This window comes from Falco rusticolus, chromosome Z (genome assembly GCF_015220075.1).
Source record: "Falco rusticolus isolate bFalRus1 chromosome Z, bFalRus1.pri, whole genome shotgun sequence".
NCBI lineage: Eukaryota > Metazoa > Chordata > Aves > Falconiformes > Falconidae > Falco > Falco rusticolus.
This window is the reverse complement of record NC_051210.1, coordinates 72,594,848-72,622,428: the sequence shown is the minus strand read 5'-3', so window position 1 is coordinate 72,622,428 and position 27,581 is coordinate 72,594,848. Positions and strand designations below refer to the sequence as shown.

Below are 27,581 nucleotides of genomic sequence, written 5' to 3'. Positions count from 1 at the left end.
CAGCTCAGAAACACCAGTGTGGGAGACCTAGGAGTCATCTGACTGTACAGCCAAAGAGCTGGGGACCAACCAGACTGGAACCCATTTGTTACTGTCACCCCACAGGGTAAACTCTCAGGTTTCTGATCTCCCTTCTGTGCAACTGATGAACATAACCTGCAAGGCACACCAAGAGCAGGACAGTCAGCAACCTGCTCATACCTCTAGCTATCTTCTAAGCAATTACCTTCTGAAGATACATTCCAATTAAGGCTTCAGTAACGGTTGCCTACTCTTTATCACTATGCAGAGTAAATGAAAATGTGCCAGACATTTCTGCTGTTCATGGCTTACAAATCCTTAACCCTTGTGCTGACTGTCAGCCATATGTGATCTTGGCAGCAGGTCCTGCCCATTTCCTACAGAAGAAAGCAAGCAAAAGAAGGGTACTTTAGTACGATCAAAACCCAACTTTTCTTGCTCTTAAAGGAAAACCTAAGAAGTTAGTTTGAATGCCTATAAATGGTGTGAACAAATTTCTCTGCATGTCAGTACAGAAGGGATTCTGTATGTCTTTGGCTAAGCGTCTCTGATTTGGTTGTATTAAAATGTGTGTAAGTTTTCAGCTGTACCTCAGAAGGAAGCTCTCAATAGCAGCTAGGGCCTAACATCAGGCAACATATTTGCAGCAAGGCATTTATTAATGCAGTGAATTTTAGCTCCATTTCCTGTTTGCAACGTGTCCAACAAACAGACCTTAGTTGTTATTCCAAATGTGTTTATAATTGCATTTTATTTCAGCCCTGTTTTATTTGTACATATTCCAGTTTAAGGAAGGTCACATGCACTCCCTTGTTTCAAGTACAGCCACTCACCCACACAACGTGGCTTTTTCCTGGATGGCTGAAACCTTTGTGAACAGCAGGCTGTTCCTCTCCCACGCAGGCACAAGCGCAGCCCCAGGCACATCTGCCACGTATTGACTGGTGGGCTTGAGCCAGACCCTTCCAGTTGCAGCTCTCTGGTCTCATGTGCCGTGCTCAGATAAATTCTTAGACCCCAATGGTCTTCTTGGCACACATGGAGTGGGATTACTGGGAGGGCAACCTCCAGGCAGAAGATGCTCAGGTCTATCATGGCTATGACGGTTTATGGGCTGCCTGGATGGAGAGCATCTCCCACATCACCCAAGACACAGCAAGTCTTCCTAGCTTCTGGCCCATGGCCAACTCATTTCACCAGGGAGGGAAAAAAAAAGAGTAATGAAGGATGTAACCATACAAGATCTTCTCAAAAATGTCATTACAAATATTGCGTAAGATTGATGGCCTCAGGCATTTCTGAAGAGGAAGGCCCCTTGGACCAATTTTTGTTCAGGCACCAGTGTGACTTCTCCATCAAGGCTCTGCTGTCAGAGCTGAGATGGGTTACTGCAAGACTGCTGCCTGGAAAAATGATCTGGTTTGCTAAATTTCTTCTGCAAGTCTCTGAGATTCTTAATGGTGTGTAGGTATTATTCCATTCAGCACTGCAAAACTTACACATGATTTAGCTAAAACTTACTTTTCCAAAGTGACTGAGGTCCTCAGGAACACAAGGAGTCAGACCAGGATTTTAAAAGCTGATTAGAGACATGATTTGGTTTTATTTGAGTGGACAGGAAATTAAAAAGGAGCTACAAAGATGCCCTGGCAGCGGCAAAGAAAGCTTACAAACTGCCTGTCATTTTGCTTTACCAACCACCAAAGTCTTCTAACACCTTATTCAAGATAAATTCTAGGGCAAACAGAGAAAAAAATCCAAGATTTGAATAAATGTACAACGCAACAGATTATAAATCCTGAAAGACTAGCACATTAGATGATGACAAATCCTTCCTGAGCAGGCATCAGATGCACTAGATGGAACTGAATGATGTATTGGGAGTCAAGAAAGCAAAAATGAAAAACTGAAATATTTTAGTTTGTTTTGACAGGAAAGCAGCTTATGTGATCACAGTGTAAGTATACCCACGCCTCTTTCTCCTCCCACTTGTCCCCTTCAACCAAATTAAATAGAAGTAAAAAAAACATCCAAATAATTTGCCTACAACTTCCATAAAGATAAACAGCCAAATAGAGAAAACATTTTTAAGCTGCAGTACAAACCTTTTTAACAAGCAAAGAGCCCAAACCGGAAAATTACTCTTGTATATAATGTTCTCACCGCAGGAAAAGCTTGAGTGAGAGACAGCAAGTGCTTAAGAGCACCGGCCCGGGCACAAGATCTACCGAATTTAGAGAACTGGCAAAAACACAATGCTCAGCTGCAGGTCCTCCCTGCTGCCGGGACAACAGCTTGCTTTTGAAGCAGGAAAAGAGCAGTTTCAAGGTAAATTAGCATCAGGTTTTGTTCACCTTAACAAACCACAGGTCAAAAGCTGTAGCAGGTGGCCAGCCAGCTGCTTCTGTTCAGCCAGCACTGACAAATGCACTTGTTGGAGAAAGGGAGGTTCCTTCAGGCACCAGCAGGGAATCAAAGCCGAGGGGAAGCAACACCGGGTACAGAGCAATGGAGAGCCAAGCTCAAGTAGACAGTAGACGTAAGAGCAAAAGGCGGCTAGTAGTGAAAAGGCAAGAGGGGAAACACCTAAGGTTGGAAATCAGTACAACTCATTCACAAGCACAGAAGTTACCAAGCAACTTGTAAAGGAAAAGAGAAGAAATGGAAAAGATCAGGGGCCAAAGCCAGGGGAGAAAAAAGCCGTAACAGCAACTTGTTTGGCTTCTTTGTGCAAAGGGGAGGGGGTAAGGGAGCCAAAGGCTACTACTCGTCATTTCTTTCCCTCCTCTCTTCTGCTTAGAAACCGCCTATTTTCCCCACTGTTTCTACAGAAAGTCTTTCTCCTCCTAAGCCAGAAGGCATTACTTACCATCAGCTTTTTCACAGGCTTTGTGCTGCTGCTTTGAGGACAGGAGAAAACAACCCAATGGGAGGGAACTCCAGATCTTATTCAGAGGTTAACACAGGCAGCAGCCCTGACCACGCTTCTTACCCGAAGATCCTCCCCGCTACCCCCGGTCACCTCCTAGCAGCACACTTCACATCTGACGCTTACAAAGCATTTGACAACATCTCACTTCCCAAGTAATTAAACTCTTGTATACATTAAGCATCTCCACAGAATGAGTTACTTTTTCAAGAAATTTTTACTTCTCAGGAGCTGGAAACCCCCTTCTATATAGAAAGACAGATGGACAATAAAGGAAACAAGGACCTAACAGGCTTTGACTACCTGAAGCCCAGTTGAGGCACAACTGATGCCTTGATTGAAGTCTTTAAAGTTCTGTTTTCCAAACTGATGAAGACCAGAACCTCATGAAAAACTGGAAATTACTTAGCAAATGAAAAAAAAAAAAAATAGAAAAAAAATCCTTTAGGTGTTGCATGCATGTGATACACAGTAACCACCTGCAGCTCGTAGCTTGAAAGGGTGCTTTATTTTGTTTCAGTACAGATTCAGTCCAGTTCACAGAGAACACATTAGATAATACAGGTCTTCACTTTGTAGGAGAAATGGGCATGAACACATCAGCACTCAGTCACCAGCCTTTTATGGCCAGTTTCTGCAACTTTTGCCTCGAAAGCACAGTGGCATAATGTATGGCACACAGGTTTCACTAGCATCCCATACAGGGGCACTGTAGCATCACCTTGAGAAACACAGAAGAGGAGGATGTAAATCTCAAGGACTGCAAAACTACAGATATATATATATATGTACTGCTTGGGGACTTAACTGTCAGAAGCCTGTTATTGACATTAACTTTAAAGTTTGTTTTAAAAGAATGCACCCCTGAATAACGTATGCTCTCCCTTGAGGCATACATTCAAGTTCAGGCTAGATAGTGGTCTTCACTTCAGCCATTGAGAGCTGAGGACCCAGAGCAGACAAAAACATTTTAAACCCAGGTCTCTATGAACTGCAGTAGCAGCTTATAGGAAGAAAGGGTACTTGAATCTCAGCAGAACAAAGCAGTCTCCCATGTTTAACCATTTTATCACATAGCAACCTGAAACAGCAACAAAGGCGAGGATGTTAGCTAAATCAGTTCCTGTTAACCTACCGGTCTTACCCTTCTTGCTAGACGTAAGGTTAGGTAGCACCTGTGAGACTTCAGGTTTTCTGAGGCACAACACAGGACTCAAGACTCAAGATCTATTTCCCCTGCACATCCAGCCTTATACCAGGTCGTCTAGCAAAACCCACTGTTGCTCTTCACAAAACCTTCATTACTTACATGAAAGTTCTTTGATACACCCAGTAGAAGGTCTCCCCATCACAGAGAAATATTCTATCTTGAGGGGAAATAAAGCCGATAAATACTGTAGGCAGGAAAAAACCATATCCTCTTTCTGGGAAGGACTAAAGGGTGACTTCTTTTAAACCATGTTGGCTATAAGAGCGACAAAACCCCAATACACTCCACAACCTAGCATGAATCCAGCAGGAACATACAAAATACTCACAGAACGAAGATGAGAGAACAGAAAAGGGACTACAAAAGATATTTTCAGTCTGAAGCATGCTGCAAGTGGCTTAGATTTTCAAAGCTACTTCGAAAGTTTCGTGCACCTAACTTGCTCCTGATACTCCACTATTTTTCTGACCCTTCCACCTACTTACTTTTCTCTCCTCTCAAAGAGAAACAGAAAAAAAGAAAACTGATCAGAGGAAAGAGAATGAAAGCAGTGTGTTAGCATATACTATCAAGTACAGAAAGTATTCTACAAGCTGTGAGATGTAAAAGCAACACAGCAACTTCCATGTTTCCTCCACTTAAACCAATCACATTTTGAAATGCTTAAAAGAAAACGTCCAAAGTTCATGCCCAAGCTCCTCAAAGTTTTAACCACAGCATCTTACAACTGAGAACACTGTTTGTCTTTTTATTTGTAAACCAGGGTTTGAAATTTTACAATATAATTCCATTTTTCTAAAGAAACAGTATTTAAGAAATGAAAGAACAATGTGCCATTAAATGTTAAGGACCATATTTTTAAAAACCTTTATTAAAAAAGGTTATGTAGGTATGACAAATTGTTAAAGTCAAATACTTAAGCATCTAAATGATTGAAAATGAAATGCAAAATTAGAAGTCCAGTCACAGATGAGGCTGTAGAGTTGTGCTCAAGATAGAAGAGGTCCACCCACGGCAGGCACAGCTGCACACTCATGTTAACTCAGCCATGAATCCTTCAGATCTGAGTGACACCGCTGATTAGGTCAGTTTGATCTACTTAATATAAACTCTCCCTTTCTAATAAGAAGGATATTAACTAAAGCTTTCAGTTAAGCAATAAAACCTTCCTAATTAGCACAAAAAATAAGAATTACATGCTTGCTCTGTTTCAGGCACTTTCAAGATCATAGTTTATTTACTGTAGGTAAAAAGCTAGTATACAGATTAAGGGATCCCTTAAATTTCAACTCTACAGTTATATACCATCTAGTATTCTTGCTCTGAACATTAACCAAAAAAGTTTCTAAACACCTGTAAGCCCCACTATAAATCTGCACTGTTATGAGGAAAGAAGAAATATATAAATCAATGCTTAATTTTTTCAATGCATAATATTTACAGTGAAACTGATGGGAGATAACAAGCAGTGGCAAAGAGGCTATAAATTTTAAAAAGCCGAAGTTTTATATATATTTTTATAATAGTGTGCTAATCAGCATAACTGTATATAAAAATTTAAGATATAGCAAAGCATCCCATTACAGAAATCTTAAGTCATCTGAACTGCAGTCATTACTTGCTAACCACTTACATGCAACACCTGCTAGGACTGACTTTGTTTTTGAAAGTGTAAAATAAGATTGAGACAAACATTAATTTGTGTACAAAGTTGAAAACTGCACTCAAGAATTGTACTTGGTCATGAGCCTCTTCCATACAGGAGGGGGAAGAAAAAAAAAAAAGTACAAACAATGATAGGAAGTGATCTCTTTCTGTACATTAATTACCAAAGGCAATGCATAGACTGAGAATACCTGGATGGCAAACTCTGTAGACACTGGAAACAGCTTTCACATACATGCTCTTTACAGGAGGCCTTTCTTTCCATCAATGTCAGCAATGGCTGACAGTAAATAAGGGGCACCAGGTGTACAACTAAGTAGGTCTTGCAAAATACTAGGATGGGGCAGTTAATATACAATTTGAACTATATATACAATATAATGGAATGTATCCCATTCCAAAACTGGTTTATGAAACAATAGGACCTTTCTATCTAGCCTTATGACTCAGTGATCATTCTAATGAAAATATAAGTACACAAGAGACTTACATGAAAAGTAAAATTTATGGGGCATTTTACAGGAACTTTTGACAAAGCTGATTAATGGCATTTCTGCTTTTAAAGTAAGTTCGTTAAGTACAACTGAAACATCTGTGTATAAAATGTCCTGACAGATACTTCAACATGGACCTTCAGCGATCTAAACCACTTCAACAACAATAAGATGCAAAATAGATTAAACAAAGTATTTCGGATAACTGAAACAATAGGAAATGGAATGCCAATATGGCAGTAAAACCTTTTTCTGTTGTTTTTAAACAGGAAAGTCTCTTGTACCAGCAGAATCCTGTATACAGATACACAGAGAAGGAAGGAATACACCACTTATAATCCCCATTAAACAAGAGCAGATTCATCATGTGAGAAGGTACAAATTACAGAAAACATGAATAGTCAATAGAAGGAAAACAACTGGTTTACATGAAACAAGAGAGAATGCTTCAGTCTGAATGCAGTTATTTTGTGAAAGCTGCTACAACAGCCCACAGAACCTCATTTGTGTTGGCTTTCATACATTCAACCTCAGGGTCTAAATCCAGAAGCTGCCGCACTCTCTTTGTGGCTAAATCATACTGCTCATCCAAAAGGGGGGCGAAAGCGTTCTCCAGAACATCTGAAGCATGGGCTAAATAAACAAGTGCCAGCAAGCGCTTGTCCATGCGGTGAGGGTCATTTACCCATTTGTCAAGAACTGCTTCTTGAACCTTCTTGATGAGGCGCTGTTTGATATTGTTGTTGGTGAGAGGGTGCGTAGTCATGTCAAAAAGAAGGAAGTTCTGTTTCTCTGTTGTCAGTACACCTTTCTCCACTAGATTTTTAGCTAACCGTTCACGGACGTTTCGTAGTTGGTAGTGCAACTTCAATGGGTTCCATGTTTCACCTAAAAGAGCAAGCAAAAACCCCAACAGTCAGGTAAAGTTTAAGCTGTACTATTACAGTGATTTCCCCCTTCCCTGTGGTGCAGAATGAGCTGTCACATCCATATAGCTGACTATACAACAAGATACTGTGCTAACATCAGCATTTCTCCGATTTCTGATCTCTGACCTAACCAGATATAGGCATAGAGACCATAAGAGTCTCCTTGGAGGAATGCAGTGTATGTTTATAAACTTTGGACAAAATGCTAGCCAAGCCACATCTTGATCAAGGATACAAAAAATAAGCAGTCTTGTACTGAAGAAAAAAAACAACACAAAAAACAAAACCCCAACCAGTCATGAAGAAAGAATTTACTTTTAATATTAAAAATAAAACTAAGCATCTCCTCCTCTCTTATGCACTTCCCTGATTCCAGCCTTTTACCATTTTGGAGACTGGAAGAAGTGTCATTGCTTTCTTTCTGTCACAGACAAGCTAATAATGCACACCCACCCTGTGTATTTCTGTTGCTTCCTGGTTTTTTTCTCTCCCTTCCTGCCCCCACCAGATGAAACAGCGACCACCCATTGGGTGAATGCAGGGGTTTATCTGTACACATGAGCACATTTGGGGCAGGGGTTTTAATGTTCCTATGAAAATTATTTTTAATGCTTTTTGTTAAGGCAGGAGAATTGTGCCCTTCAGAATGCATGACTATGCGCATAGAGAAGGGAATTTAAAAAGCACAAAATCAGCATCAACAGCTACTGACAAAGCTAAAATTGTTAAGCACCGAGAAATCCACCTTTGCTTAAAAGTTTACTTAAGCTAAAAACTTGTCCTGGTTTCGGCTAGGGTGGAGTTAATTTTTTTCTTTGTAGCTCCTACAGCGCGTGTTTTGGCTGATGTGAGAACAATGTTGATGGCATACTGATGTTTTTAGTTGTTGCTGGGTAATGTTCATAAGTCAAGGACTTTTCAGTTTCTCGGGCCCTGCCAGCGAGAGGGCTGGAGGGGCACAGGGAACTGGGAGGGGACACAGCGAGGACAGCTGAGCTGAACCAGCCAAAGGGGTGTTCCGTACCATGGGGCGTCATGCTGGGTATATAAACCTGGGGGGTTGGCTGGGGCCTGGGGATCGTTGCTCGGGCACTGGCCGGGCATGGGTCAGCGGGTGCTGAGCAGCTGTACTGTGCATCACTTGTTCTCCTTTCTCCCTTTTCCTCTGGATTTTATCCTTTCCCCCACCTTACCATTGTTGTTGTTATTGTTCTTTCCTTTTTATTCTGCTTAAATTATTAAACTGTTCTTATCTCAACCCTCGAGTTTTACATTTCTTTCTGATTCTCTCCCTATCCCTCTGGGTGAGGGGGAGCAAACAAGTGGCTGTATGGTGCTTGTTTGCCAGCTGGGGTTAAACCACAATAAAACTTTAGGTCCAGCCTACCTAAGTATTTATTGTAAAATGTCCTCCTGATATAACAAAAGTGTATGCATTTTAAGAGGCCAGAGAAGAAACAGCTTTAAGTATTTGTTATATTGGTGGGGGTTTTCTATAAATGAATAATAGTAACAACCACAGATGACGTCCAGGTTTCTCTCACTGTGATGGAGGATGACATATGCTGTATCCAAGTTAAGTAAACAAATGAAATGACACCAGCTGCATAGCGAAAGGCTGAAAACACACCCAAGCCTGAACTACACATGCCCCTATAGGTCCCACACCTCACTGAATGTGATTCCCCAGCTAGACCATGAATGAAACCATCACACACACAAAAGTGCAGCTTCCTTACAGTGTTTCACAGGGCAAAGGATATTTCCTAGATTTTTCTACATTGGTTATGGGGATGCGGCTATACAGTAATAAAAATCAGTACTGTGATGACACCTTGTGACCAATCTCCTCCATTACACAGACATTTGCTTGTCAAAACAGACGGAAGTTTGTTACATCTGCAGGAATGCCTGACACTTTGATCCAAACCTCTGTATTTCCTACACCTGCTTCTGTTAGAGGCTATCTTATAAAAAACATCAGCCTGGAAAACGCCACTTTACACATCCACATAAGTTATTTCCATGATGGCTTTGAACTCGTATGTATTGTAACTTCAAGCAGCATTCCTCACATAGTTACTTTAAGCTGTAATTACCAACAATCTTCCTGGATCAGGTCCCAAAGCAAAATTCTAAAAGTTTCCAAAAAGAACACAATAAACAGAACACCAAAATATTTTTCTTCAAAGGGCAGTCCTCTAAACAATGGGAAATGTGAAGAACTGTAATGCCATCCAAGAAACTAGTAATTAATAATCATATCTAAGTAAAAATGATTGATCCAAGTCCTAGCCACAGCACTGACAATAACTATCTTCCCAGAGGGAGAGCTCAGCAGGGGCAGGAAAAACTTTAGCTTAGCTCAGCTCAAAGAAAACCTACAATACTGTTCATTCATTACTTGACCCTTCTTGAGTCAGTACTAACTTGATGTGCTCCACACTGGGAGAGAAGGTGAAATGTCAGCACAAATTATATATTTGGGACAAGAAAAATGAATTGGTTTTGCAGGCTGTAAAAGTGAAGGAAAGCTGAGGAAGAACAACTGCAAGGCCTCGCAGCAGACATGCCCCCTGCTGACAAGGGCTGCTTTGTTCTCCTGTCTCCCCCCTCTGTCTGATAGTCAAGGGGCAACACAGGAGGAATGGCAAAGACAAGAGTATGAACTGATGTGCAAGGGAGGCTGTTTAAGGTGGTACAGGACAAACACGAAGAACATCATGAAAGCAAGGCGGAGAGAAAGGTGAAGGGTTTTTGCTGAGTTTCTGGACATGTATTCGTTGTTACAACTAGTATTTTTAGAAAACTTCAAGTCTTACTACACCATACCTCCCAGAGTCATGTTGTTGACAAAACAGTGGGGTTTCTTCCTGCACTGTTTGCAAAACTGAAGTCATCTCTGACCTACTCCAAGGAAGCTATATTTTATGCATTTTGTAAAAACAGACAAATCTTGGTGACGAATTCTGGCTACAACGAAAAAAACTAATAAAACAACAAAACTATAAAAGCACATGTTAAAAGATGTTCATTGTTTATTTCAGTTTAATTTATTCATCCTGAGGATACAACTGTTGGCAAGACATGAAAAACATTAACTGTAATTGTAAAGACGAAATCGAATTGACATTTTTTTTGCCACAAATTACTAGCTTTACAAGAGCAGCTGTGGGCAAAGTACTCAACTTGAAGACTTTGTTTTAAACAATGAGAAAATTTGAAAATATTGAATTACATTTCTCTAGTTAATGGAAAAACAGAACTACTGACTTTTTTTTACAACTGAGTGGCAGACTCTGTATCTCCTTTCTTTAACAAATGACCTGAATACTGAAACCATGCACCTCATTTCCAATTACAGAGAAAGGCAGTCGTATCTCCAGGGTGCAGTCCTGATTTACTTCAGAATCAGTGGAAGGTGCCTCTTCCACAGAGTTGAGATGTCCTCTGACACCTCCATATAGATCCCTTCACTACCAAGTTAAATCAAAAGCAACAGTTACTTGTATTTGATTAAAGGCTACAATCAACAAGAGACTAACCCAGAGGACAGACTAATTAACTTTTTTGCATACTTTCTCCCCAAAAACCTTACAGTATAATCTCCAGTCATGTCAGATAATTAGATTTATTGGGGGGGGGAAAAAGCAAATATATTAAGTCCAAGGCTTACCACTAAGCAGTTCAATCCAATTTTGAACTGTTTCAGGAGGCTGGGTCTCTTTTATGTGTTTCAGAGCTTCATCAAGAAGAACATCCCCTGTAGGAGCATCTGACTTGCAAATCACCTAGGACAGAATAAAATGCTGTCAATATTTTGACTGAATTTATATACCATAAACATCCACCAGTAAAACCTGGAAAAATTTATCTGTTATCAAAACCAAGGAAGTTTTAAAAATAAGGAACCATCTCTAAGAATATGCAACTTGAAAAAAATAACCTAGTTTTCAAAAAAATCTAGTATTACAAAGCTATGTGAAGTCTTAGGTTATCTACAACTTAAATTAACCCTACTGGACTAAAACTACAGCATTAAGAACATACTTAATACCTGATTTTTTTAAGAAAGATAATCCACTAACCCAGCCAGGCCCTTCACTTCCTCCCCAAAACGAAGTAGACTGCCATCAGAGAGCAGTTTAATACTGCAGTATATTTTACGGCCTCAAGTCTATTTATTAAAAATACTGCAGTTAAACAATTAGGCCACAACAAATTGAGAAATCAATTACAAACTGAAAAAGCAGGAGAACTGGTTTTCTTCTATATAGTCATGGGTAAAAATAGGTTCAAGAGAACATATAAGTTTTACAGCTCTGAAGAAAACATTGACCAGCAACACTACATTCCATTCATAGCACTTATATGTGCTATATAAAACACACATATTAGGCAAAATAGGTATGTACTAATGAACTCCATAATATGGAATACTAAATGAGATTATCATTTTTTATTAAGTAACTTCTAAAATTATTTGAGCTCTTATGTCAAGAGAGCACTGAACAACAAAGAAATTCACAGTAATGTAATAAAATCTAAGAATTTGAGTAACTGCGTGTTTACCAACATAAATAGTTAAACCACGTACAAATACAACCTCTTCTGGTTTAGAAAAACAAAAGCACCAAATGAAAACATGAAGATCAAATTAGTCCAAGTGAGTGTTTGAATAAAAACAAATAATAATAAAATCTGTTTTTCTTTAGGAAAAGATGATTTACTACAGTGTCAAAACTATTGATGAAAATAATGACTAAATCTGGCAATTTGAATAGTTTTACAACTTAGCACTTCACAAGCATCAGGTAAAAAGATAATATGCAATTGACAGAAAAACTAAAACATCAACACAATTCCACATATACAAGAATAGAAGCAAGTGAAAGCTCTCATTTTTCTGTAACACTTCACAGTAGTCAGAAAGGTGTCCTGGAAAAGCTTTACGTGTCCTATTGAAATACATCCCAAGTTTAGTTCTGTTCTGTAGTTCTAATAATCCTTACTACAAACAATAGAGGAATACAAGACATTTTCATAGGGTCTCTAGATAACATTGAAATTAGTTGCAATGGTAGAACAGCTTCAATACTGGCAAAATACAGGAGATGTGTATAAGATTAAATGAAAAGGAAAACTGCTGGAGAGATCTTTGTGAGTCTAACAGGTCATAGGTGGAATACTATTTCTGATTTAGATGGCATATATGAAGCATAGAAACTAATATTTTTAATAAAAATCAGCAAGAATGAACCTATCCACAAATGTCAGGCTAAAAAGAACAAAGTTTGTTTAGATCTAAAAAGAAAACGTATCAGATATTTTTACATAGAGAGTATCAAACAACAGTTGAGGGTGCCTGCTTTGGGAAAAATAAAAGATACCAGCAAATTAAACATCCAGGGAGCTGCCAAACTGCATTCAGTGGAGACTTTTAAGACTAAACATCTGCCAGGGAGGGACCAGAGAAACCTCATTATCTGTTAATGCATCAAGATTAAACAGTCTCTTGAGATATGTTTTGGGGAGCTGGAGATCACTCCAACCATAAATCTCAGATACTTGTTTTAAGAATACAACTACATTTTAACAGGCAATCCCTGTTTAAGACTAATCACAGAACAATGCATTTTTATCTTCCTGATTTACAAGCTTGCACCACAGCATCACTCAAACCCTCCATTAACTACATATGATGATATTACCTATCTTCCAATTTCATATAAAAATTCTGTATTTTGGAAGTTTCTGTTCTTTAATTATATAACAGCATACTTTAAGTTGGGTTTTAAAGCTCCTGGATTGTGGCTATTAATAGCCACCTATCAGATATTTCTTTAATTAGCCTAAAGACACCCAACTTATCTTTACTTCTTTTTAAAACTGACATTCCAGCAGTACTTTCGTTTCTTTGAAGTGTCCCACATGATTACACTGGATAGCTCCAGTCTGCTGCATCTGAGAGCCTGCTACTCACCATCTCACTTAACAGCTAAGATGAAGTCATCTTTTTGACCAATAGGTTCTTTATTATTAGAAAAAGGAAAAACAAAACCTACCTCACTGAAGAGAAAAAAAGCTCTTCAGTCTAAGATATATGTAACTTTTTTTTAAAATTCAGAAAACAGCTTTCCTTGCTTTTTTGGGATTAAGATTTTTTTTTTCTACCACTGCAAAGAAGTTTAAGAAGCCAGCCTGAATATAGTGTACCACAACAGTACGACCCTAAACATACAGGCATTTAGAGGTAAGAGCTGTAAGGAACAGACTCCACCATGCAACTCTGTTAGGACCCCATAAGCTCTCGTGAAGCCACAATACACAGGGATTTTGTTTCTAAGTTTACTGTTCTCTGCAGCCAGGCATATAGCACTGCTTCTTCTCATTTCTCTACTACACTGAATATTCACCGCACAGATTCTTCTGATTACCCTTCCCCTCAAACAAAAGTATTTTGGTTCACACCTCCATGGTATTTCTCTACTCCTCCCCCTCCCACCACATGGATGTGGCACAAGGCAACAGCAGAAGCTCAACCACCTCTCTCCAGCTTCATGGATCTGCTGTTTCTTGAAGGATGCATTGATGAATGCTTCCTGGCTAACTCTCTTCAGAGGCATAACAGCACAAGAGAGGTGTAACAGCACAGGAAGAGTGGCAAATCAAGTAGGTTGCCGATCTTGTGAACTGGATCACCACAGAAGATTACACATCTGCAAGAGGGAGATTATTTTCTCTCTTTAACAGAAGAGCTAAGGTAAAGAAAGAAGCTAAGCTCCTGGTTCTTCAGAGATGATGGTCCTTCGCCTATTGCAAGAACGCTTTCTTTATTCCCATTTTTCAGTGATTTATCAGGTACTAGATCTGCTTTGTATCCAATTGTTGAGGAAATTTAAGTTGTACAGAATATTTAATTTGCATTTTCCACAACGAAGCTTTGCAATTAAGCAATGCTAAAGATTTAGCACTTCTTGCACTGATTTTTAAGTAAACTTCATTATTTAGTTCTAATACAAAAATTCACTCATGCATGAATCACTCAGAATTGTCAGCTAGAAAATACTGAAGTTAATACACCAAGGATTTATTGGGATTTCTTTTGTTTTTAAGAACTCTAATGATTTGGTTTGCTTTCTGAAGGCTGTTAGGTAGCACAGAGTACCATTTCCCATCTTCAATAACCACTAATCTTAGAAATTATTTACATATAAACCTCAACATTCATTTATTTGTTTCTAAAATAGATACCAGTAGCTAGAACTCCAAAACGATGCAATGATTACATACTCTTAAGCCAAACTCAAGAGGATGTTGCAACATAAAATACGTCATACTGACTTTCAAAGCTTCACTAACATCTATCCAATCCTTGTCTGTCAGTTTCTCAGTCTCATTTGTCTATGGCATTCAAGCGTGGATTTAATACATTTTGATCCATTCTGAAATTAGAAAATTTCCATTCTTAGAAACTGCAAAAAATTATCAGTAAAGATCCACCTGATTTAAGGCTCTAAGTAAAAACCATTGTAGCTAGCAAACTTTCAAGTTAGCTGTATGAGCAAGATGACAGTTAGTTGGTTATAAATCCATACTACTGCCCAAGTAACTAGTTCAACACTCTTCTTGTTCTCACCTTACCACTTGTGCCAGCAGTCTCACTTTGTGCCTCACCTGATGATAATATCGAGAAATAAAAGTAAAAACTAAACTGATCAAAGTAGTGAATTAGTTTTCAGCCAGAGGGGGTTACCTGACAAGCCTGCACAAATGCTAGGAACAACCCAAGAGACTCCAATAAGCCTCTTCACAAAGAGAGGACTACCCTTCACAGCTGCAAAACATGCTAAAATAACTGAAGCCTAAACTCCTCCCTTCAGACCATGGCTTGAAGATTCACAAATCAAAGCTTTGAGTTTTAAGGAGGTTTTACCTTCCCACGAATCTGAGGATGGACCTGGGGTGAGGAGGAAGAAAAGCTAGCCTGGGAGGCAGAAACTATAGAAAATGTTATTGCCACTGATTCACAACCTTGTATGCAACTACACAGTCCATTCCACTCACTAAACCACAGTATTTAATTCACAGCCAAAGCTGAGGACAAGGGGAGCAAAGCCTGCAAAAGGGGGACCAGAAAGACACTTCATACAGTTAAGACACTTAAATCTAGGCAACACAGAAACAACACTGAAATCTTTGTTGACACAATACTTCAAAGAAGATACAAAATGACACAAGTCAGTCATGAGAATTATTTCTGAACCGAGAGAAAGGTGATAACAGAGGGAGAAGAAACCTCATATAGATCAGCAGTTAGTGATTTTATTTGCAAGAAATTACTTAGGCAGAAACTAATAGTCATTTGAATTTTAAATTAAAGCCTTTTTCATAGAACACTCCTGCCTGCAAAAAGAAATCTCTCAATTGCCTTGTAACAGCAGAAAGAACACAGCCTTTAATATTGGGTAGCTTCTAGATTTCCTTCAGCAAGGGCCAGGGTGCAGACAGAGAAGAAACAAACACACCTACCAACTCCCAAAACCACATGATCAAAGTTTTAACAAGGTTCCTACCCCCCCCCCCAAACCCATAAGAAAAATCCCACAAAACTAACCAAAGATGACAATAATTTTGCTTGTATTCTTTACTGAAGATTTTTCCATTTTCCTAAGGTTATTTTTCCATTTTCCTAAGAAAAGCCCCATAGTTAACATTTCAGGTAGCTAGAGCTGACAAGGTTTGCACAGAATGAAAATAACTGCTAAAGAACATTCCTGAATACCTAAGGAGCCAAAAGCTTTGAAGGAAAAAAAAAATTCTGCAAACTAATCAATACTGAATATGCTTAAATGAAGCTAAAAGAAGTAGCAGCTGTTTATCTGAACAGAGGTTTGATTCTTCAGAAGAGGAGGAAGTGGGAAGAAGGTTGGGGAATTTGTAAGCTTTCCTTTAAATAGATTAGCAAAAGATAATATTGCCAGGGAAATGTGACACAAAAGAGAATTTATCTGTGGTGGATAAACAACATTTGACAAAGTTTTCAATGAGCTTATTTTACAAGTGTCCTCTAACAGCTGATGATGTAAAAATTTTTCAAACAGTGTGACTTTGCACATGTTGTTCAAAGGAAAAATCCAGCAGCAAAAGTAGTAAATTAAGGCCTCAAACCTTCAACCTAACGCAATAAAGGACCTTAAATGTTTGGCCATCTTGAAGGTCAGTGAGTACAACAAATCTAACACAACAGTCACATGCTTAAAGTAGATACAGTTTTGTGTTCTCAGGGGCCCAAGACACAAGGATCATTTCCTTCCCATGCACTGCAAGCATGTACTACAACATGGTGTACACCAGAACTGAACAGGGGTCTTGCAGGATACATTTGGTAGGCTGTCAGCTTGCCATTCCCCCCCAGCATCAGCCCACATCTCACCAACACTGCACACATCAGTTCCTTCAGCAGATTACCACTGGTGCTACTGGCTCTGAGCAATAACTGCTGCCACCGTATGCTGAACAAAGCCACTGCCAACTGTTTGTGCAAGGTTCCCAACAGTACCAGTAACGCGTCAAGAGAACAAATGGGAGCAGAGAACATGTACAGAAGATTTTCCAAGGCATTTCAGCTTGCCATTGAAACACTCAACTCTGTGCATTTAACTTTGGTCACTACCCAGAATCTCAATCCCCATGTAAATTTAAAAAAAGTCTTTTCCTTGTAATCAGTTGTAATTTATAGTTGCTGTATTGCCTGAAGCATGGCACAAAAGTAAATGGATCATCTTCCCCCACTTACCTTTCTTGTTAATAGACTTTTACGCCTCATTCCACAAGCTTCTAGCTGAAGACGTCCTCGCAATGCCAATTCAATTAACATACAGCCACGCAATCCTGAGGAGATGCAATCATTCCAGAATGATGTGTAACCCTGTGAAGAATGAAAGACAGTAAGTTATCTCTATCTCCACCTGAAAGCGGAACAGAAAAAGAGGCTTACTGCATTCTCCAGTCAGTTCTCCTGCCTTCAAACACTTTTGAAGTAGCATCACTAGCCAACAACCATTCCTGCACTGAAACACGGAACAGAAACTGACTCATCCCCTATTAGTTTTGACACTTGGTCTCACCTCTCTGAAGAACAGGGAAACCTCAGGAAATTATACAAAACGTAACTGAGGTATTAAGAACTGAGAGACATAAAGCATGGTTTACACATACTCAAAATAAACTTACTACATTTTTAAGACATCAAGTGTTTGGCATTACCAACATCACACAGGCTTATCTGAGTTTCTTGACAAATATTAATGTCATTTAGTATCCGTAAATAATATGGCACCGATAAAGTAGTAACAACCTAAAAATTGGTATTAAATAAAATATGGAGTATACTGGAACACAAATGCGGCAATCAGCACAAATGACAGAACAGATCTTTTTACCTCAAATACAGTAAAATAAAAGACAAAAGTTTTCAAGCAAATATTCAGAACAGCTACCATTTTGTCATTTAACATTCTGTCTTTTGAGAAATGATTGCAGAAACACTTGATATCATCCAGAAGGACCTTCCAAAACTTCTCTAGTGATAAGTGCTGAAAAGGAAGGGGGGAACAGAAAAAGGAGGGAGTGCTCCCCTTCATAAAATTTCTCTTAACCAATAACAAAGACTAGGTTGAATCAAGAGCACTTCAATTTTATTCTGTTCGCAGGTAAAAGCTGTCCATGTATAAAAATGCACACATCTGAAATCCGTTGAACTTAGAAACCAGTCCCTAACTAAGGCATGCCAAAAATACAGATTTCCAGGAACATTATAATACTTGTTTCCATTTAGCACTTAACTTTTTTCAAGAGCTGTATTATATAGATGACCAATGCTTCCAAGAAGTCTACAAAAGCTCTGAATCTCTAGAAAGTAATTACTGAAATACGTCACAAATATTTATTTAAAAGGTCATGAATGTAAGGTTGGAAAGGTATTTGGGAAGTTATCTAATCAGCATTCTACTTGGAGCTGGTATTTTGTGAGCATCAGCTATTCTCTTAAGTCAGTCATTCTGTAAATTAAGATTTTGGTTGGCATCAGACATTTCTTTGCCAAAAAACATGCAAGATAAGGTACAGTATTTGCTTGATGAAAAAGGAAAAAGAAAAAATCCAAAGAGATTACTTCTACATTCTAATATTTCAGATTTATTTATTTTTAATCAGACAACACATATGCAAACTGAAAATCTACTGCACAAACATACAGCTGAGCACTTCTTCCTATTCACAAAAACTCGTTCTATTATTATGCAAACAATTAAAGTGCTAGATTTCCCCCCTCTTTGTTTAGTAATGAAAACTGAATATATATTTTTAAAGTGAGTACTTTTCAACTAAATGCTTGACTACACCACTCCCAGCAGCAATTACCAGTTGTAAACTCCTCTGCTCCAGCAGTTATTCAACATACACAGCCAGAGGATGTGGGTTGCAGAGAAACACAGGATCATAGGATAATTCTGGTTGGAAGGGAACACGGGATCTCTAATCAAACCTCCTGCTGAAGGCAGGTTCAGCTATGAAGCCAGGTCAAGCTGGCTCTGGGTTCTATTCAAGCAAGTCTTGAAAACCTCCAAGGATGGAGACTGCACAATCACCCAACAGTTTTTAATGAAGTGATCCTGAAAGGCAGCTCAAAAAGATTATATTCTTCATAAATGGGACTGCTTGTTCTAGTGGGTTAGATGATGTTAAAGTCATAAGAATATATACGGTGTCACCACCTTTTTATTTTTCTCCAGGCTCTGAGTTTGCAGGTGATCTACTAGCAAAAGGAACATCATATTTCAATACACAGAGATTATAACTGCTATCCACACAGTGAGGAAGGAGGTATTTTGTAACACTTAAGTGTCGTTCTGAACATTTCTCAATCCATTATACTTATCTTTCCAGATAGTTCAGGCAGATGGACTGACTGGTTTTGGCACTTACTGCAAAGACCTCAGACAACTGAAAGAGCCTTCACAAAAGGTCAGTTTAGCACACAAGAGTAAGAAAATCATCTTTTAAATTAACTCAAACTTCCCAGTGTAAGTGAAGATGAGTAGAAGCAGACGTTTATTTTCAATATTGCAAACAGCTTCTTGACACCTACTTTATATGGCATATAGCATAACTAAAAAATGGTGCATAAAAGAGAACAGTGCTCAGCATTACTGAACTACTGCCTATTAAAGAGGCTATAGATGGACACTGAAGAAAAAAAGAGGAGTGAAAGGAATAATAAAATAGAGAGGAAAAACAGCAATATAGAATAATATACTATTTGCACACAAAACTTTTACAACCTTTTAGTCCTTGTCTGTGGAGAAAAAATGAAGCTAGCTCACAGGTTAGAAAAGTCTGTGTTTCTATTCAACTGTTTTTACAGGAAGGCAAAAGTTTTATTCATAGGAGATTGACAATGAAATTTGACAGACAGCAATGGATCTGTAAACCACACATAGTCTGGGAAGCTCCCACCCAGCTGACGTCAGTGCACACTGCAGGAGGAGTCATCATTCCATACACACCCATCCCCTGAATGTGGCCTGGTCATTGCCCATTACAGGTTACGGAACAAGACAGGGATTTGGTTTGACCTTTTAACACTGTTCTCACTGTTATTCCAAATGTCTAACAGTCTCAAAACACTTAGACTGAAGATCAAAGTGCACTAGTTACAGATGCAAATCATTCCACTATTTAGTGCTCTTAAACAGCACTAGTTTTCTCAAATACAACATCAAATATTTTTACTTTATTAGTCTTCCTACAAGTCTTTTGTAATGTTATAAACATCCTAACTCAATGAAATACTTATTAAAAGATGCTAAGCAGCAGGGGACAAAAAAAAAAAAAGCCTTACAAGGCAGGGAATTATTTTTATCTGACAGCGATCACACTGCTATAGCACTAAAAGCTATTAATAGCTTGCAGGACAATTTTAAATCTACGTTGATTCAAAGATCAAAAGAATGTTTACAACTGTCATGTTTATTTACACAAACAATAGTACAAAAGCATTTTTCATCAGACCTGACCTAGAAATTTTCAGGTAAGAAATAATTTTGCTAGACAAGCATAAGGAAAATGAGAATAAAGTTTATAATAGAAACTTGTCACTATATTAACTCTGAAATCTCAGACTTTCCTCCCAGGCACGGCAAAGCACGGAGCACTAAGATACTCTTTCTGCTTTAAGAGTAAGTTATTCAAAATCCATGGTGACGAGGCCATTTCTCTCCCACCACCTCCTGCTGCATGTATTTACTTTATCCTCTTCCTATGCCCTTTACCCAATTTCCAGCTCACACAGGTCTTCCTGTTCAGTTAGACACTAATCACTTGACACTCTCACTCAAGACTTATTAAATAGTCCATTTCCCAATGATGGCCCTGTGCCTCAGTGTTACCCAGCCTACCTTATCTTGCACTCCCTGCTTTTTCATTGCCTCCTCAGCTGCACTTGCCCATCACCAAACCTCTGACACTCCTTTCCACAGCACTCCCCGTCCCCACCTCCTTTTTGTGCAAAACATTGATATGAAGAAATAGCGTGAAATGGGGACAATGGACATCGGTTGTGATGGTATATGTCTGCTCAAGGAATGTGGGTATGGTGACTGGTATGGGTGTGGTGTCTGGTCACATAGCCACACAGCTTTGAGGAGACACTACCCTTCTTCCTCTAACAGAGGGGCTATTTATAAAAAGGATGAGAAAAGGATGAGAGACATTCCAATGTTATCTAGAGGAAGGGAGTGCTAAGTCTTCTTGCTGGAGAAGATAGGATGCTCACAAGGACATGAATCACCTACAAACCTGCAAGACCACCACATTCCAGGCAAAGGACTGATAAGCTAATTAACATACGAAGCGAGAGTAAGCGGGTTTAGGTAACGAATATGTATAGGCGTTAATTGAATATTCATCTGTCTTATTGTATAAATGTCACTTCGGGCATGCACGCTTGTGGTGGAGCAATCCCCCGTGCATCTGCGCGCAATAAACATACCTACTTTATAACTTTCGGGTTATAGAGTCTAATTCCGCACGTCAACGTAACACATTAACTTATGACTTCCAGGTTTATGAAGATCTGAATTTCTGTGTCCCTCATTGATTTCCTTTGACCTGTTCACACAGATGGTACAGACAATACAGCAAAGTATTTACACTACATACAGTGAGCAGCCATTTTATTCTTGTCTCTAATCCAAGAGGGACAACGCCGCGTGATACATTAGCAGACATACAAGCAAATAATCCATACTAATAGGCTGAGTCTAGCTCTGCTGGGCAAAGCTCAAGTGCAGGCAGCTTCTTCCTACTTACTGTAGCGAATACCCCAGTTCACATCTGCAAACCATAAAAAAATATTGTGAATGTATGCTAAGACCCAGTCTCCTATAGATGCTGGCATGCAGAGCGCATCAGAAAGCGGTGTTCATACACATACCCTGTAGGGAAGGAAGCGACAGGGAAGAGATCCTGAATGCAAACCATCCTACCAATGTCCCTTAACTTTAAATTACATTATTCTGTAACAATATTCCCAGTTTGCCTCCAAGATCCCTGACTCTCAAACTTCACAAAGCTATACTTTAAATGGAGTAGGGTCCTAGGAGTTGCAAAAAATTGTAAGGATCAATAAAAAGTATGTGAACTCCTGCACAAAGAAACAAAATGTCTTTCAGCAGCTCAAAAATTACCACCCCAGCAGTAAAAAACCTACTGGGATCATTTGTTTATGCTATAATAAAGCCATGGCTAGATAGGCTTATATAGAGAGAAAACATGTACACACTAGTTCTGACAATACCAGGTAAATATTCTGTTGGAAGCACCCAGTATTAAGTATTACAGAGTTAGAGCTATTGCAGAAATACTGAAGTACACTTCCACAGAACACAGATTCCTATTTTTTCAAGATACTAAAAATCTAAATTTCTGGATATTTTAAACACATAGATTACTGGAGAGATTTTGTAATTCAAAGATTATTTGTAAAAATGTTTTTTAAAAAAGACAGATTAAGACAACGCTTTCTCCATCTCTGATCCTAAAGGGCACTGCAGCAATGACCACAATTTACTAGGCATATAAAAAATCAGAACAAGAAAACTACCATAACTAGACATGTCTGAAGGTATTTGGCAAATATCAGTGCCAAACAGGTGTAACAATTTCTACATAACTGGTGCTGCTTTAAGAAATTGTACAGAACTTCAAAAACACCAACTTAAGCACAAAACAACCAGCCTTCATGGAGTATCCAGTTGCCTCAACATTGCTGTACTCAGCTTCCAGGCAATTGTCAGACTAGCTCTATTTAAAACCAACAAAAAAACCAAACCCCTCAAAAAACAACCCAAAGAAACTTCAAAATTTTCTGTTTCCCAAGTGCAAATTAAAGCCATGCAGCAGTACAAGTGCAAAAAATGCAATTAAATTGCAGATGCCATTTTATGTTTATAGACTTCCTCTCAAAATATTGACAGAGAAGTAAACCTTAATGGATTAGAGTGAAGTTTAAAAAAAAAGAGAACTACCTCTTTCAGAAAACTGAGTACAAGACTTACAGGAGACCAGGTAACCTTTTACTTAGAATACTTTGGTTTTCACATCAGAGTTCCTAAAAATCTTATCCCACTACAAATTACACATTCTCTCCCCAATTCTTCATTTAACTCAGAATAGGTGAGCAACAGTTCCGCTACGCCTGGCACAGACCAGAAGATAGGGGAGCACTGAAAAATCCAAAAAAATCTCAGATTCAAAAGAAAGGAAAAGAAAAAAAGAAAATAAAAGGAGCTTGCAGAGTTCCAACCCTGAGGCTTCAAGATACATACAGGACAATAAAACAAATTATGTGTTTCACTTACTTGGTTAAGGCCACCTGTTCACAGAACAACACAGCACAATACAGACTGTAGTAGCCAACGCACTTCCCGATCTAACCCAGTGAATCTCAAGCTATTGCAGATTACTCTGCAGAGCACAGAACCACAGCAAATGGAAATCAGCTTTATAAGTCTTTTTAAAAAAGCATCATAAAGCCATTCAATAGTCTGTCAAGGTAACTGGTGGTTCGAACAGCCTGCTCACCAAAATAAATTTCTTTATTTTAGCAACAACAGTTTCCTCAGGCCCATTCTCAGATCCACACAAACTCATATTCAGTATTAGCGATTAGTGTTAGGTCGAAGTCTTGGCTCTGACTGAGACTCCACTTACATTTGTGAAGAACCACAATAGCAGAGCTTCCCTGAGGTAACACATGTAACACTGCCCTGACTACACTTGCGTTACTAAAAGCCTTTTCATTTAACATTCAGACTTAAGAATACCCCTTAAACTCTGACCTAGCACCCTCTACTTAAAAACAAAACAAATGATCTACGGTAACCAAACTGAAATAAACCAATCAATCGAAGAGGAACCTTCTGATGGAGAAATATCACTACAGCCACCCAAACCCCTGAAGAATTCCTGTCCTCAGAAAATTCCAAACTCTTCTTCTACAAAAGACAAATAAAAAGATCTCAAAATCTAGCAAAGCATGCAATTTCTGAAATTTCGTATAGAGGCAGTAAAAATAAAATGTTGGCTTAACCTTTTCCAGCCATGGTAGCACCATCAGAAGGGGAACAGGCCAACTTGGAAAGTAACAGAAAGCCAAGATAAAAAAGTTATAGCTCCTGAGGAACATGGAAGTCTTAGCTCTGAGGCAACACATCGGGCAGTCTACCAAGAACCCCTAATTTCAGGGTTCTAAGCTAGGAGGCACAATTTTAATTAAAGAAAGCTTTCAATTTAGCAAACAGTAAATTCGGAGTTTACAGGTAGAAGAATTCAACCAGCTCCACTTGGATGCTGAAAGAACAAGACTTCCCAAACTCTGCTAGAAGTTTTCCATTAAAAGAATTCAACCAGCTCCACTTGGATGCTGAAAGAAAAATTAAGACTTCCTAAACTCTGCTGGAATCTGCTACTACTTTTCTTACTTCTGCATGAATAACATTCAAATACTGTGTCCGCCGTAGCAATATAAAAGCTCCAAGACATAAAATTACTGGTTTGTTTTACACACAAATAAGCGTTTAGCTTTCCCAAACAAGAGTTTCTCCCTTGGCATCTATTCTTTCCAATACATAGCTGACTTTTTATGGTATATTCTCAGAAATCACAGATGACAAACATACTGGAAAATATTCTGTGACTGCTGGCATTTCGGGAAGTTATTGAAGGGTAATTAATCACCCTCACCAAATTTACATGCCAACATAATAAAAATAACAACATACGAGGTTCATTCCTCCTGTTAAGATGAGAATAGAACAAATAGTTGTCAACAATAGTGGGCTAACTAAAGCAAATGTGGAACTTGGGATAAAAAAAACACTTTGAAAGTTAGTTTAGGTCATTTGTAGAATTGTGCAAAGCAAATTGAGTAGGTCTGCTGGTATAAATTATATGTGTGGGACTGACTTTCACGTTGTGTAGCACAATTAGTGAAAAGCCTTGTCCTGGTTTTAGCTGGGACATTCATTTTCTTCTTAGTAGCTGGTATTGTGTTTTGGATTTGGTGTAAGAACAAATTGACAGCACACTGATGTTTTTAGTTGTTGCTGGGTAATGTTTATAATAATTAAAGGACTTTCCAGCTTCTCAGGCTCTGTCAGCAAGAAGGCTGGAGGGGCACAAGAAACTGGGAGGGCACACAGCTGACCTGAACTAGCCAAAGAGGTATTCCTACCATGGAAAGTCATGCTTAGTATATAAGCTGGGGGGTGGGGGAGTGGCCACGGTCTGCCAATCATTGCTCAGGGACAGGCTGGGCACTGGTCAGCAGGCGGTGAGCAACTGTGTTGTGCATCACTTGTTTTCTTCCTTTCATTTGGATTTCATTCCCCTCCCCTTCTCTCTCCCTTTCATTATAATTGTTATCATTATTACTGGGGATTTTTTATTTTATTTCAAGTATTAAATTGTATTACCTCAACCTTTGTGCTTACATTCCTTTCCAATTCTCCTAATTCTCCTCTCTATCCCTCTGGGTAAGGAGGGAGTGAGCAAGCAGCTGCGCGGCACTTAGTTACCAGCTGGGGTTAAACCATGACAAGCCTACTTTTCTCATTTACACTGCATATGTCCCAAAGGGAGACTATACCTGAATGCTCACTTTGAATAGTTATTTCAATACTGCGGAAGAGACTTATGCTTTGTATATACATAAATTCAGGTATCTTTTCTCAGAGGTACTAGCAGTGGTAGAGAGAAATACCGGGGGCAGGGGGGGAAAGCAGGAAAAGAAACTGAGGACAAAATGACATCCCAGTGTTTAATTACCTTCCCAGCACAAGCACCTCATTCAAACCACTACTTTCTGCACACCACTTCAATTAATTATCCTTAGATTCATTTCAGTTCTACTGACCTTTCAAATCAATGTCACAGTATCTCTTTTAACCTCACATAAAACCATATAACTGGAGAAGGTGCATCCCCTGTCATGTCTTCATTTTTAGCCATTTGAGGACCAAACACAAGAATGCAACCAAACAAAGCCTGAACTGCTACTGAAGAGAAAGTATTTTTTTACACCATTGAAGCATATCACTGCTCTCTCTTGAGCCCGTAGTAGCATTTGTGCAGTCAGCTGGGTGAGAAAGTGGTATGTCTGAAAGCTAAGGATCACTCTCCTCATCTGATTCGCTAAGCTGGTGAACAAATTTCAGAGACAGCACAGGAAAGGGAAGGAACATGGTTGGGACAGAAAGCAAAAGGCAAGAGCATCCCCCTCAGTGACAACCCACACTTCAATGACAAACTGTTTTCGAAGTCTGAATAGTTTTCACAAATTGAAGAGTTATGGCTAGAACTATTCACTTAGTCTTTGGAATAAAGAGCTGGAAAAAACCAAACATACATTATTGGGCTGCCTGTACTGAAGCCATTCATGAGCACAATCAGCTCAGAAAATATTAAATGCTTAAAGCTTCAAGCATCATGCACTATATTCAACAATACTTTCAGCTCCCAGTTTGGACCTCAGCAATGATTACCCTGATCATCATAAATTTGAAATTATTTAAATCTGATAGGACAGTAACAGCATCCCTTTCTGATTCTGAAAGAATCTGCTATTGCCTCAGAGAGGTGCCTGACAAAACCAATTTCAGCTTCTGCAACATTCTCTCACAAGACTAAAATCAATATCCTTTGGCAAAGAACTCTTGGGTCTTACCCCAAAGAACTACTTGGTCTTACTATTCACACTCAGCTGAAAATATAACATTCAAGGTTAGGGTCCTGCTTAATTAACTCTTCAATACTACTTTCAATCTCTTCCCTCCTCTGTGGGCCTGTAAGACAAGACAGAAGGAAGGCTGCCACAATTCTGGAATATAAGAATGATGTGAGAGCATGCTCAAAATTTATTTCTCATGTTTGAGTTCTAAGACAACAAGCAACCCTGAAATGCAAAATTGATTTTTGGTTTTGACAGCAATAAAATTGTATTGAATCTATGATTATCCAGAAAATTATAAAAAGACAAGCCCTCCATTTTTCTTACAGAATTGTTTCACAGTTCTACTGTCTGCCAGATTTTGATTTTCACTGCTTGTATAGACCAATCTGCTTTAAGATATATTTGGTTAAAGACATGACCCAGTTTCACCTGACAGGAACACATTCAGAGAAAGCTGCTTTGTACATATTATATAGACATATAATATACATACTAACCAAACAGATTTATTTTTCAGGTAGCTCTTAAATTGGTACAAAGGAATTTCAGACCCAGTAAAAGAAATACAGTTCTATCTATCTACAGAATTGGAAAAAAAAAAACCCCAATGCATTTCTGAAGACCAGTCATCCATCAAGAATAATATTAAAAAGATAAAACCAACATGCCCAGAACTTGCAAATATGTAAAATACTCAAGAAAAACACCTACTAGAGGAATACTCTGGATTTTCTCATTTGTCAAAGGGAAAATACTCAAACTTCCAGACATCTGCAATTAAAATAACCTGGATTCCTCTTCATCCTCTTCACATTAGATTAAGGATCTATGCCAACCTATACCTAGGTAGCTCTTCACTGCAAATCTTACCTTTCAAGTAAGCCATCACCTGATCATCCCAGAAGGTTGCAGGAACATCTAATAACACATCTGACCTACGGAACTTTTGGAAATTAGTATCTGATTAAAAAAGAAAAGCAAGCCAGGGTGCAGAAGTGTTTACTATTGGAATACTACAGTGTGAGGACTTTGATGTCTG

At 38.8% G+C, this 27,581-nt stretch overlaps 1 protein-coding gene across 2 annotated transcripts; it reads right to left on the bottom strand.

Moving 5' to 3' along the window:
* Window positions 1-3,439: 3,439 nt before the first annotated feature.
* On the bottom strand, window positions 3,440-20,914 carry GOLPH3 (golgi phosphoprotein 3). Of its 2 annotated transcripts, XM_037373461.1 has the most exons (4): window positions 17,048-20,914; window positions 13,665-13,967; window positions 10,925-11,039; window positions 3,440-7,207 (listed from the first exon to the last, which is right to left on the bottom strand). In XM_037373461.1, exons 2-4 carry the CDS (start codon window positions 13,872-13,874, stop codon window positions 6,783-6,785), a joined length of 750 nt encoding a protein of 249 aa, XP_037229358.1. In that variant the 5' UTR covers window positions 13,875-13,967; window positions 17,048-20,914; the 3' UTR covers window positions 3,440-6,782. The 2 variants fall into 2 exon arrangements, with proteins under 2 accessions (XP_037229358.1, XP_037229359.1); XM_037373462.1 differs by lacking the exon at window positions 13,665-13,967 and having other exon boundaries at window positions 17,048-20,906.
* Window positions 20,915-27,581: the final 6,667 nt, after the last annotated feature.

Excerpts from the sequence above, each read along its gene's own strand:
- GOLPH3 (XM_037373461.1), bottom strand. The coding sequence starts at position 13,874 with ATGCCTCTGAAGAGAGTTAGCCAGGAAGCATTCATCAATGCATCCTTC. Across the intron at positions 11,040-13,664 it reads TAATCAGAAGAATCTGTGCG|GTGATTTGCAAGTCAGATGC; the intron begins GTGAATATTCAG and ends ATTCTGTCCTAG. Across the intron at positions 7,208-10,924 it reads TTGGATTGAACTGCTTAGTG|GTGAAACATGGAACCCATTG; the intron begins GTAAGCCTTGGA and ends TTGCTCTTTTAG.